Source organism: Rhamphochromis longiceps, linkage group LG18 (assembly GCF_057381845.1).
Source record: "Rhamphochromis longiceps isolate RC_006_pf linkage group LG18, R_longiceps_female_GT1.1, whole genome shotgun sequence".
Taxonomy (NCBI): Eukaryota; Metazoa; Chordata; class Actinopteri; order Cichliformes; family Cichlidae; genus Rhamphochromis; species Rhamphochromis longiceps.
The window spans coordinates 29312698-29325861 of record NC_140574.1 but is presented as its reverse complement, the minus strand read 5'-3'; the positions used below and the strand labels follow the sequence as shown (position 1 = coordinate 29325861).

The 13164-nt window shown below is 39.0% G+C and overlaps 1 protein-coding gene across 1 annotated transcript in view; it reads left to right on the top strand.

Moving 5' to 3' along the window:
* Positions 1-3114: 3114 nt before the first annotated feature.
* LOC146648644 (uncharacterized) overlaps positions 3115-13164 on the top strand; it is a 29047-nt gene continuing 18997 nt past the window's right edge. The window contains exons 1-31 of the mRNA XM_085389283.1: positions 3115-3232; positions 3345-3406; positions 3505-3543; positions 3895-3919; positions 5965-6033; positions 6112-6201; positions 6285-6353; positions 6479-6574; positions 6719-6805; positions 6933-7034; positions 8415-8480; positions 8586-8675; positions 8763-8849; positions 8932-9021; positions 9155-9244; positions 9354-9416; positions 9552-9605; positions 9711-9773; positions 9854-9922; positions 10035-10118; positions 10314-10400; positions 11111-11194; positions 11265-11333; positions 11415-11489; positions 11572-11688; positions 11781-11870; positions 12038-12100; positions 12195-12257; positions 12333-12401; positions 12511-12594; positions 12694-12780. Of these exons, the coding sequence (XP_085245409.1) occupies positions 3157-3232; positions 3345-3406; positions 3505-3543; positions 3895-3919; positions 5965-6033; positions 6112-6201; positions 6285-6353; positions 6479-6574; positions 6719-6805; positions 6933-7034; positions 8415-8480; positions 8586-8675; positions 8763-8849; positions 8932-9021; positions 9155-9244; positions 9354-9416; positions 9552-9605; positions 9711-9773; positions 9854-9922; positions 10035-10118; positions 10314-10400; positions 11111-11194; positions 11265-11333; positions 11415-11489; positions 11572-11688; positions 11781-11870; positions 12038-12100; positions 12195-12257; positions 12333-12401; positions 12511-12594; positions 12694-12780 (2359 nt within the window). The 5' untranslated portion in view covers positions 3115-3156. The remainder of the gene's footprint in view (positions 3233-3344; positions 3407-3504; positions 3544-3894; positions 3920-5964; positions 6034-6111; positions 6202-6284; positions 6354-6478; positions 6575-6718; positions 6806-6932; positions 7035-8414; positions 8481-8585; positions 8676-8762; positions 8850-8931; positions 9022-9154; positions 9245-9353; positions 9417-9551; positions 9606-9710; positions 9774-9853; positions 9923-10034; positions 10119-10313; positions 10401-11110; positions 11195-11264; positions 11334-11414; positions 11490-11571; positions 11689-11780; positions 11871-12037; positions 12101-12194; positions 12258-12332; positions 12402-12510; positions 12595-12693; positions 12781-13164) is intronic.

Below are 13164 nucleotides of genomic sequence, written 5' to 3'. Positions count from 1 at the left end.
CTTGTCTCGTTGTCTGTATATATAATTGCTGTCTCCCCTTGTTCTTTAGATCATTTTAGTGAGTCTCCAAGTTTTAGGTTTCCCTTTTTGTGTTGCTCGCCTAAATAAACAGCTTGTTTTCAGTTCAATGCTGTAAGTTTTCATGCTTCTGCTTTTGGATCCTCAGAGTGGTCAGTTGGATCTACTGACCTTAGAAGGTGAACCTTTGGGATTAGTTGTTCAGCTTCCAGGCCTCTCTTATGTGGATCCAGCTCTCACTTTGGATTTGGGAGAGAGGCATCCTCTCTACTTTTAAATTTAGCCATAAAACTTTCCTTTTTGATAAAGGACTGGATCAGGTGACCCTGAATTCTCCCTTAGTTACACTGCGATAGGCCTAGGCTGCTGGGAGATTCCCACATTGCACTGTTTGTTCTTCACTCACCTTTTTCTACTTTCTATGTTTTTACACACCAATCTGCATTTAATTATTAGTCATTATTAATCCCGGACTCTTTTCCATAGTGCATCTTGTTCTGTCTTCCACCCCTCACCTCATATGATTGTTGGGGTTTTCTGTTTTCTTTGTATTAAATTAAATTAAACATGTTAATATGAAGACGAACTCCCAGTCTAGTGCTTTCAGCGATGACAGATGTGAGAGTGAGTGTCTTGTTTTTATTTAAAGAAGATTTCTCAGTGTCTGATCTACACGATGCATGTTTGTGAAAGTGAATCATGGCATGAACAAAGGTTATTTCTGAGTTGCTGATCTTCACCATAAAGCAGCGGTCCCCAACCCCCGGGCCACGGGCCGGTGCCGGTCCGTGTGTCGTTTGGTACCGGGCCGCGAGAGTTGAAGCTCGGGTGTGAAGTTTAGCGGTTTTAAGGGTTCTTATCATTAACTCGGTTTCCCTGGGTCTTTTCCTGTGTTTTAGTTGTGTGTCTTATTTTGAAAGAAATATTTATGCGTTACCATAGTGACCAGAGAGCATTAAGGGACATTTAAGAAGTACGCTGCCAATAAAGTTACACAATTACACAATGAATTTGCGTTTATTATTATATTTACAAAATACACAGTTTTTGTCTTGGTCGTATCATTTTATTTTTTTGTATTTATCCGCGACACCTTAAAGGCCGGTCTGTGAAAATATCGTCTGACATTAAATTGGTCCGTGGCGCAAAAAAGGTTGGGGACCGCTGCCATAAAGGGTTATAGAAGCATCTCGTAGGACTTGGGTCACTTAAGACTTACCCAATCCAGAGGAAAGTGAAGTATGCTGACTCTTCTGTGGTCATTTTTTAAAATTTAGGAATTTTACCTTTGAGGGAGGGAAGTATGTTAAACTCTGGGATGAGCAGATTTATCTGGGTTTAATCTTCACAGCACGTTTTGGTCAGAAGTGCATTATGGCACAAAAACACAAGACTCCTGAAAACTTCACACTTTAGCATTTTTGATTCTCATCAGGCTGGAAAAGGTCACAAGGTTAACACATTTGGACTACACCAATATACAGTCAGGTTGCATAGATAATAGAGGAAGTTTTTTCAAACTTCCTTGTCAACCACTTCCCAAGAAAGACTAGGGAGTCAACCACTCCTAGGGAGTCAACTAATACCCAGGATTTTTGGGGGGGTAAGTGGTTGACCAAGAACGTTCACTCAAACTGTAAGGAGTGTTGCAGTTCAGGAGGTCACAAACATTCATTACCAACGTCAGGCCATTTGGAAATATAGCAACATTTTCATAACAAAAATGTCAGCACATTTTGTATCTCAATATAAGAGGAAGCGAGTCTTGCACCTTACATAACACATGTTGTTTTTCTACCAAGGAAAGGTCAAATAGTCACAGTCAGGTTAATGTTTTGGATTGACCCAGTCATTTGGTTCACCTTAATCCATGAAATGTTGGTGATGAACCTGATGCATAGTTCATATGAAGAATCCCACCAAAGTACGCAGGAACAGAGTCAGTTTCTCCAAGAGGTCATCTGCCTGTGCAGTTCAATAAAGATCAAGCCAGAAGACTGTTAGAACAATGTCTTGTGGAGGGATGAGAGCAAAATCTGACTTTTAACTTCAAATGAGTTGAGAGAAAGGAAAGCATTTCATTCCAGCATTACGGTGCCAGGTTAGGCCGGATGTCTTACTGTTATTGATGGAACAATAAATCCTGCATTCCACCACAAATGTAATTTTAAAAAATCACATCATCTGTCATTTCAGCATAGACCAGAGACACACCTCAATGCTTCACCCTGCACCTTCACCGTGTTGGTGGTCATAAAAGTAGCTCCAACTGAACCTACAGGCGTTTCTGCTTTAGAAACAAATGCGTAAAATCCATTACACAGAATCTTGTTTTTTTTTTTTTTTTTGAAAGGCCAAGTCAACGTCCTGAACTTCCAATTCAAATGTTGGGGAAGGATCTGAAAGCGACCAGTTCATATGAGGAAACCGAGCCCAGAGTTACACTTAAATGTGTAATTGCAGAAACACATGAATGAGAGGAGCCTATAGAGCGTTTGCAGCGCTAATCTCGGAAAAGCAAAATGTGTCTGATTGCAAAAGCTCCCTGACAAGACAGGGTGGAAAAAAAGAAAAAAAGATCATTTTAATTATGTTTGCAAATGCAAAAATAAAGCAAAGGTTCCTCTATTTTCTTTACTTGCACATATGCATTACTCATTTCCTCAAACAAAGATGATGACGTTTGTATGTTTATCTATTTAGGTTTAATAAGTTTATCTTTTATCTTCGGGAGGGGGGGTTGTAAGCTAAGAGTGGAAATTGAGAAAAATCCAAAGCAATTCACAGACTTTGAGGCATTGTATGTGATTAAAAGTTCTCGTACTGGTACTTTGAACGTGATTGATTTTTATTTGAGCTTTAGTGCAATGTTTGTTTGAGACAAATAAAAATGTCAAAATAAATCACTCAATAAGGTCTCTCCTTTTTGGCAATTTAAAGACACGGTTGCTTATTTGTTATTATTTGTGTGCACAGTTGGCTGTGTTTAACTTTTGCCATTTCCAGCAAATTAAGTCATTTATTTATTCCGCCTCTTCTGGGAAGTCATCACTACCCCTGGACATTGATCAGTCAGAGTCTTATAAAAGGCCCGCTGACTGCTGCTGACAGCAGAGGAAGGTTTTGGAAGGAAAAACCATGGCTGGTGGTTCTCAATTCATTTGGATTCCGCTCCTCTTCACCTGTGTACTCTGCACTTCTGATCCCAGAGCTGGTAGGGGGAAATAATATCGTCCTTTTTATTGTCAGTTAATAGGGGTTGAATTAAACAAATACCTGTAACAATAACAAAAAAGTAAATATTTATGTTTTCTCGTTTATTTCAGGCCACAACAGGTTGGTCAGAACTGGGAATCCCGACTTGGACGCAATCCTTTCCAGGATCCTTGTAAGTCCCAGAAAATGTGACTTAGCAAATGTTTAGAGATGAGCAGAAGTTTGGCTGCTACTACTAATGATACATTTCTTCTTGTGCATTTACCTTAGCTATCCACTGACTTTCAAAACAGCCCTGTAAATGTGACGGTAAGTAGTAATTATTAAATAGTTATTACATCATGTGATTTATCTCTATAAATATTGTGATCAATAAAAGTTTTAGTATATCTGTATCTGTATCTCCCACTGAGCATAAGATCTCTGTGCTCAGTAGCTTCTTTCAAAAAACAACTAAAAACACATCTTTTTAGAATTGCTGTTTGTTAACTGTCGTCTGTTTTGTTTTATGCTTTGTTATCCTTGTGTGAAGCACTTTGTGATCTTTTATCTAGAAAGGTGCTATATAAATAAAGTTTTACTTACTTACTTACTTACGATAGATATAAGAAAATTGTTATATTATCTTCATCTGATCTAAGATCAAATGTTTTATTACAGTCAATTGTCATCAAAACTTGCACCGGTAAGTGATTTTTATTTTTTATTTTTTTACATCTATTTTATTTAACAATACACTACAATCCAAAAACATGTTCCCAGTTTTTGGGAACATGTTAGCTTCTGCTAATCTGGAATGTTTTATTCACTCATCCAAGCGACGTCCAAATCACTCGGATAAGTGATGTAAAAAATGTTTCCCACTGAATATGCTGCATCCACATGAACAGAACCAAGTTTCTGGGATTTAATAACTGGATTATTGAGCGTGCATTGCACAGATTCAAAATGTGATGCCAGTATTTAGCTGAGCGAGTGTCTTAGTGTTGTCTCTACATTATTAGTCAGATAAATAAAGATTTGAAAAACTAAATCTAAAATCTTACATTTAAATGTTTACCTCCTGTCACATTTGACCTCTAACCCCAACTTTAAGGTCAATAGATTGACTTGATAATATTCCTATATAGAGCTCTTTAAAACTAGGTTTCTTACTACTTTCTATAGGCGTGTAGGAAATGATATACAGTATGGTAAATGGCCTGCATTTGTATAGCGCTTTACTCAGTCCCTAAGGACCCCAAAGCGCTTCACACTACATTCAGTCATTCACACACACATTCACGCACTGGTGACGGCAAGCTACATTGTAGCCACAGCTGCCCTGGGGCGCACTGACAGAGGCGAGGCTGCCGGACACTGGCGCCACGGGGCCCTCTGACCACCACCAGTAGGCAAACACGGGGTTAGTATCTTGCCCAAGGATATTTGGCATGCAACCACCGACCTTCTGGTTAGTGGCTGACCTGCTCTGCCACCTGAGCTACAGCCACCCCAGTATGGGGATTTTTAACAGGTTATAACCATTTGAATACAAGTACAATGTTCCCGAATACTTTTTTGAAAACAAAATCAACTCGTGTGCAAAAGCTCTTTTCCACTTGATATTTATTTACTAAATATTTAAACAAATTTTACTGAAATTAATGTTGCACACATGCTATAGCCACATAAAAAAATAATTATAAGTAACTATATATAATATATAATTGTGTAAAACTAATTATAAACAGAATCATGTCGAGTATATTAAAATGGGTTTCAGCAGGGCGAATAACAAAAGGCTGCACGTTGCTCTTGTTTTTACTGCGCTACTAACTTCTTAAAGTACATTTAAAAAGTACAAAGAAATTAAATATATATAAAATACAATACAATTTCCCTTAAGAGTAAATACTGCACAGAAAGTGAGCTGCCTTGGCAGATGTCTGCTTATTATTATTATTATTATTATTATTATTATTATTATTATTATTGTTGTTGTTGTTGTTGTTGTTGTTGTTGTTGTTGTTGTTGTTGTTGTTGTTGTTGTTGTTGTTGTTGTTGTTGTTGTTGTTATATTACCTCTGCAACTTTTAAGGATATTGGATGAACTTCTTAAATTTACATAAAAAATTTGTGTTTGATTCAATCAATCAATACATACATATTTAATACATTAAACATGGTCAAAGTAAGAAAAAAAAAAGAGGTCAGCTTATAGAGAAGTTATTTCAAATGAGCCAAAAACTTCAGACTGCTCTAAGCCCTCTGTTTTAGCCAGTTGCCCACATTTGGCCTTCTCAGGTGGAGCTCTGGCTGTGAGCAGACATGCGCTACTTACCTTCTGTTCAAATCTTCTGTTTGCAAAGCGCAGCCAGTCAGAAGAAATTAGTCTTAAAGAGACAGGAGGGGAGGAGCTGAAATACTTAGTTTCAAACAGTGGGTGAGCAGTGAGACTGTTTATCTTGCTGCTTTAATATGTGGCATTGCTAACAGTGGCAGGGTGGGGTTTGTGGCTCAGCTGCAGGGGAGGGGTGGAGCAGTGGGTTCAGGTTACGGTGTCAGGGGAGGCTGACACACACCTGAGCTCCATCATCTGATCATGTCTCCCCTATAAAAGATGGTGGGGTGTTGTGTGTGGGTGGCAGCTGCAAAGCTGGGACAGTGTTGGTGAAAAGTACCGAACAATTAAGGTGAAAGCTGTGTGTGTGGGTCCTCATTCGTGTCACCCTAACATTTCCTTATCAGGTGTGAAAGAAACTTTGGAGGTGTTACAAAGGAAACTTCAGCAGGCGAATCACCGTTACAACCAACTCGGTGAGCATACATCCAGCGAAGAGTTTAAGTAGGCCTACTTTTGCTTTGGTTTGTTGCAACCTGTACACTTTCTTACAGGTGACGAGGCCTTTGGGCTGAGGACAGAGGTCATACAGCTGAAAGTGGAACTTGCTGCATGCATGTCAACAGCATCGTCTACATCTGGCAGTAAGCCTTTCCTTGCACATATGTAACAGTTGGAAACAATTTATATCAGCAAAAGTTAAAATGCATGTGTGATTTCCTGACAGCGTACCAACCCAATCTGCAGCTCAAAATGAAGCAGGTGCTGGAGAAGCTTGATGGTGACACACTTCTCCGTAAGTTTTTTGGAAATACAGTAAAATCTCTCGCACAGGTCACGATTTAATCATAATTAATTAAATTTTAATCATATGACGCTGCACAGTTCAGCTTTTATGTAAAAGTGTTTTCTTTCTTTCAGTTTTTAAAATAATGACACTCACCGGGGAGGTGAGCACTTTGCAGGAGAAGACCAAGCTTGCTACTAATTCTAACAGAACTGCAGACGAAATCGCAGGTGAGCTATTTTATCGTTAGCATGATGTGCTTATCTTGCAGTACTGAGAAATGTTTGAATTTGCCTCCACTTGAGCGCTATTCTTCTGGTTGGAGCCACAGAAACTGAATGAAGATGTTTCATTTCTAAACTGGTTTCCTGCAGAGCTGCAGAAAGAGCTGGACAAGACGACGGCTGAACTCAAAGATCAGATACAGGAAGCTGAAGAAAGCCTTTCAAATGCAACTCTCAGTAAGTGTATTTTTGAACCACATTTGAGGAACGGAAGGTCAACCGAAGGCGCTGGTGTTGTGCGAATGCATATATAAGCAGAAGGAAATGGCTCATTGCTTTCTTTTTTTTTTTTCTCTTCTTTTAGTACTTCAGATAATCTCCCTGCAGAATCAGCTCTGGGATTTACAAGAGGCAGAAACAAGAGGGGGAAAACCAAACTCTGGGAGTTCAATTGGCATGACTCTGGGTAAACTGCGGACTCTTTGATTTAACTAAAAAAACTTTTGCTTATTATGTGAAAATTGCTTGTCCACAGTTCAGGCAGAAAAATTGACACATTGTTCAGTAACTATACCATTCCTTGGTGGCTAATTTTTTAAACTTCATTTCACATTCTCTATTAGTGCTGCTAACAACAGCTTAGTATTTTGTCTAAATAAATTGCAATTAAAACGTAAAAGTTCTTACCCTTTAAATGTCAGTTATTCATGAAAAAGTCTTTGTCTTCATATAACATCAGACATGTTGTAAATAACAAAGAGCATATTCCAGTACAATAATAGCGAGAAAACCCCAACAATCAAATAACCCCTTATGAGCAAGCACTTGGCGATAGTGGGAAGAAAAAACTCCCTTTTAATAGAACCAGGCTCAGGAAGGGGCAGCCGTCTGCCGTGACTGGTTGGAGATGGGTCCATAGATTAATAATAACTCGTCATTAAATGCAAAGTAGTGTATAAACACAAAGAATTAAAAAAAAACATGAGTGAAGCTAGGCCCATTGCAGTATAACAGCAGGAAGGTTCAGGCTAACATTTGTTAGACAACAAGAGGCCTTGGGTACAGAGTTGAAGGTGAGCAACTTTATTTGGCCTTGTAGCAAGTGGTCACCCAGTCAACTACACTAAACTAAAGCAGCACCTGAAACTATGCTTTTTAATGCTGTAATGTAGCTACTGTAGCGAGTGGCACTGTGGTTAGTGGCTAATACATTTACCCCCACGCAAAAGATCCAGGAGAGGATATAAACCTCGCATTATGGGGTTACAACGTAGAGTATTTCTAGTACTAGCTCCAAGTTGAGATAAAGGGTTGTGTCTGGTATCTGTAGTAATTCAAACATATTGATCTGGAGCTGATGGCTACCTCTTTGGAAAAAAAGATGCAGCAGAAGTGTCTTCAATGTGGCAATCTCTGGGAGTTGGTTCGTTTTTGAAGCCACAGCTCAAGTGTGGCTTTTTTCCTGTGGTACCATTTTAACTCCTAAATATGCATAGCTGTGCACTGTGGTCTCCCACTTCCTTCTTTCTTGGTCACAGTCGGTTTCTGCGTGAAGGTTGCATAACACCCTGTTATATGAAATCCATTTAGTTTTTTGGTAACTTTTTGGTTGCTCAGGACAAAATGGAGCAAAGAAGTGATGGTTGCTGAAATTGATCTAATGCATGGCTGCATATTCCGTAAAAAAAAAAGAATCTTAAGGAATTTACAATAGGTGTTATGAAATATTTAATAATTATTTAGATTTCAGATTAATATAATGCTAAACTGGGAGAAAAGGTCATCTTCTTTCATTTTATTATGTTATTATATTTCTGTATCCTGACCATTTTCTTCTGCTGCTCAGTGAAAGAACAGCTCAACAGGAAGATCGTTCTGCTGCAAGAAAAAGGAGGTGGCTACTCTGCTAATTGTAAGTGAATCTTTCTAAACAGGCCTGCATTTCTTGTGTGAGTAATAACGTTAAAGGCTTGTCTTTCAACATTTCCCAACACTTCGTTCTCTGCTGGCTGTCCAGTGCTGGAGCTGATTTATGTGCGCACGAAGATTGCAGAGTTGAAGAGGATGATCATCGATGCTATTGAGAAATCCAAAACCTTCGCCGCTGGTGAGTTGTAGATCCCGTCTCTCCTTTGTGGAGCAGCACACGTTTATTCTTTTTTTTACTTTATTTATTTAATTTTTTTAAATTCAGATGCCAGGAAGCAATGGATGCAAAAGATTGATCTCCTCAGAAAGCTGATTATACAGCTGAACGATGACGAGAACAACAGGGAACTAAGTAAGTGAACATTCAGCGTTGAGCACGTCCTTTGTGTAGTTATTGCGCCATCAACTCGACACCCTCTTGATTCTTTTGACAGCCTTGCAAATTATGAGAGTGCAGGCCGAGGTGCTACATTTTGAACAGCTGATGAGAAACGCCAAAAACATCACTGATTCCCAAATTCAAGGTAAATGGCAGCACAAATCTTTGAAACTTTACACTACGAAGTCAAGTCACATATGTACTTGTCTTATTTGGAACTACCAAATTATGATCTGCTAATTGCAGTAGAAACATTAATAGCTGTTTATTCATCCTAGGGTTCCGCGTTTTGTTGGACAGAGAGAAGCAAAGGCATGACGTTTTACAGAGGCAACTGGAAGCAGTGGAGTATGTTAAGGCACAGCAGAGTAAGTATAAAGGAGAGGCGGAATGATCACCTCACCAACCTCACCACGTATAAATGTGCTGCTAAGGCCCAACACTCAAGACAATGGTGTTTTCTTTGTCTTTGAACAGTCGTGCAAGTCATCAGCCTAATAGAAGAAATGAAAAAGCAGCACCTGACAGGCCAGCCCACCAGTAAGTCCACCTGCACTAACTTTAGTGTTAAATTCAGAAAAACATTTAACATCATTTGTTTTCTGAGCAGAGAATACTTTCTTAATCCTTGACATTAAGATTGCGATCTTACATTATGATACTTTAAATCTGCAGCTGTGCGTGGAGTTACAGAAAAAAAATACATCGAAGCTCAGGCCAAAATAAGAGGTGAGTGCTCGGTGTGTAGTTTGTTTTTTGTTTTGTTTTTTTAGAAATTTTGAAAACTGTCTGATAAGAGCTTCAAGTACCTGATTTTATCCTTTTATACAAAAGAGCTGCAGAGGAAACTGCGACTGAAGACTGAATTAGATTCCAAATTTGTGAAAAGATATGAGCGTAAGTTTTTAAAATGGCTTTCAGCTACAACCTCTGATTATTCCTGCTTGATTTTAAAGCATGTGTCTCGTTTCTGTTAGAGGTGAAGATCGACTTTGACCGCAAGATTGCTGAACTGAAGAGAACCGAGGACTTCCAACCAGCTCTCAGTGAGTCACGTTGCCGTACGCAGTGTCCAGCGGTGTCTCTCGCTCGGCTTGTAATCTCGTTGTGTTGAATTTGTAATCTGTGTAGTGATGTTTCTGTTGCTTTCTGCTCCAGTTGTAAAGCTAATGAGCCTGCATGATGAACTCAAGGCTTTGAAGGATCAGATCTCTCTCTCAGAAGACAAAGACTTGACCTCCGGTGAGGGACAGAGGCCACAGATATATACCATACCTTTGTTTTTATTCTATTAATTAAGTGGATTTTTTTAAAGCAATTTTTAAACAGTTTTGCGCTTGAGACAATTAAATTACATCTTTACATTTTCCTTGGGAAAACTGGGAATTTCTCTGATATTTTTAACATCTCTTAATAACCCCTATTTCTGTCCAACAGAGCTACGGAAACAACTGGAGAGAAAACAAGAAGAACTGAGCTCAGGAATTGCAGACATAGAACGTCTGACTTCTAGCCCAGGAGCAAGTGAGTTTCTTGACTTTACTTTATGTGAACCAGAATTATTGTTTGAACGCTAACCATTGTTTTTAAGCTAAACTCAAACTGACATTCACAGTTATGTACATAAAGTGCATATTAAAAAGGGACATAACATCCAGTTTTAAAGGGAAAACTAGTGTGGAAGAACCTTAAACTGCTTCCTTTCTAGTGGCCAGCAGAGTTAAGGATTGTAAAGTATAATCATTTAATGTGAAGCAGCTAATAAACGGCTGAAATGCACGACGACTTTCTGATCCTTGTTTTAGACAAATCCACCAATAGTCGCCCTGCTAGGTCCTTGTGCTTTCAGCTGTCGTGCTATTAAATCACAAGCTAGTCAAACACAAACTGAATACAGATGAGACCTGGACTGTCACATATCATGGCTTTTATGGTTAAATCTAACTCAGGTCACATGTAAACCTGCAAAAACCAAGATTAAAGAAAATGAATTAACAGCAGAGTGAAAGAATAATGTTGTGAGAGGCTTTGCTTGATATGCTGGATGTTTTGGGGGTTTATGTTTTATCAATCATTAGTTCAAAAGAGTGTAAAGTAGAGACTTGTTGGAGTGGCACAGGGAAAGAAGGGAACCAATGAGATTCTGAGTTGCTTACAAAAAGCAAAAAATTGGTAGACATTGTTGCAGTAAGATTCATTTTCTAACTTAAAGACTGCACGTTGCTTTGCTTTAGTTTTAAAGATCCTTGAACTGCAACATGAGTTATGGACCCTTCGGAACAAAGCCACCAATGGAGCCACAAGCGATCGAGAAGAGGGTTAGTGTTGTTTAAAGTCAAGATAGAACCTGCAAAATATAATCTAAATACATACTTTCCTTTTCCTCAGACTTACAGGACAGACTTGACGGCTTCATCGATGAAATCAACAACAGAGCCGGTGAAAACACAAAACTGAGTGAGTCTTGTGAGAAACTCTAAAACTCTCTGCAGTCGTATCTTTTGCAGTCAGCTACATTTTTTTTAACCTTTTTTTCAGTTCTGAAAATCATCAGTCTGCAAAGTCAGCTGGAGCACCTGGAGACGCTGCTGTCACAAACCTACAATTCAAACTGTAAGTATCTCACCCAAGACCTCATGTTAGCATAGAGTGTCATAATGTTACTGTAGCAACTTGACATGTGTGTCACTTTCAGCTCCAAGCATGGTGATCATAAGGAACACTCTAACAGATAAGCTTACACTGAAGAGAGCCGAGCTACAGAAATATATCAATGAGCTGAATAACAAGAATCCGGCTAATGCCAGATTAAGTAAGTCCAGAAAAACACTTGGATCAATCTTGATTGTTGTGAAGTAGCCTAAAACATAATTCTGTACACCCTGACTTTTGTATTTTCTGTAGTTCTGGTTATCGCTGAACTCTACAAACATCTCAAAAGAATTGAAAGAGAAAATCGTGACGATAACGCAGAATCCTCTTTAACATTAACTCGTAAGTATGTCCTACAATCACTGTATCACTTCAAGCGAAATGGGCTTTCATAGAGCGAACGGAACAACATTCATGCCACATGCCTGAGATCGAAAGCTGTTTGCTGCAGGATGTTCATGTTGCTAATTTGCACCATAGTGTTTCAGTCCATTTCTTTTCTTTTAAAGTCCTTCAGATGTTTCTTCAAAACAAAAACAGGGAATATGCTCTTATGAAGGATAAATTCGCAGGTGAGTTGATTTTGTTTTTCTGAATAGATCCATAACTAACAGTTTGTGTCAGAGACAGTTTTTGTTAACTTGGATTTCCTTTTTCACTGAGCAGAGTTGGAGAGGCAACTGCTGTTAAAGACACATGAGTGCTCTGGACTCGAGCAACAACGAAACCGTAAGTTGCGAATCTGACTTTGACCTCAGAGTGTCTGAGACTGAGTTTTGATGTGACTGATTTATTTTTTGTCAGAGCTGAAGACTGAAGTTGAAGATAAGATTGCAGAACTGAACAAGACAAAAGACTTCAAAACTGCTCTGCGTGAGTGCGGTGCAGTTAAAGTCTCTCCTTTTTTTTTTTGCTCACATCCTCACATTATATTTCAGAACTAATCTGTGCCGTCATATCTGCTCACGTTTGTCTCTGTTAGTCCTGAATGTGATCAACATGAAGGCTGAAGTGAGGGCTTTGAAGGAGCAGATCTCAAACTCAAAAGATCCAGAAATCATCTCACGTGAGTATCAGCTGTCATAGTCAGCACACTTCCTGGAGGAAAAATGTGAAACAAATATGACCTCAAGTCATATATCTGTTTCTCTCTGATTCCCCACAGAGCTGCAGATGCAACTGGAGAAGAAGCAAGATGAACTGATTACTAAGACTGCAGAAATGGAGGAATTGCTTGCCAACCCGAGAGTGGGTGAGTGCACTGCTGTACTCTGTGATCAACACTGTTTAAACAGTCTGACAACCCGCTGCCTATTATTGCAATACTAAGCCTCTGGGGGCAATTGACAACATTTGGGGGCCAGGATTTCCTGCTCTGTGCGTTCTGTGCAGTGGATACTTTTCACATGGGGACCTTCTCTACTTGGAAAAGGCCTATAAATCAGTTAGCTTAATGTCTGCATGGTGTTAAAGAACAAATGATCTTGATGGGTGTAACTTTGCATAATTTTAGAAGAAGCTAAGATTTGTAAAATCACCATCATACTGGGAAAAGAATGTGTTTCTGTCATGTTTTTGCAATTTGGTTGCACTGACACACATTTCCATTTAAAATATCCCTCTAAATGACACAACC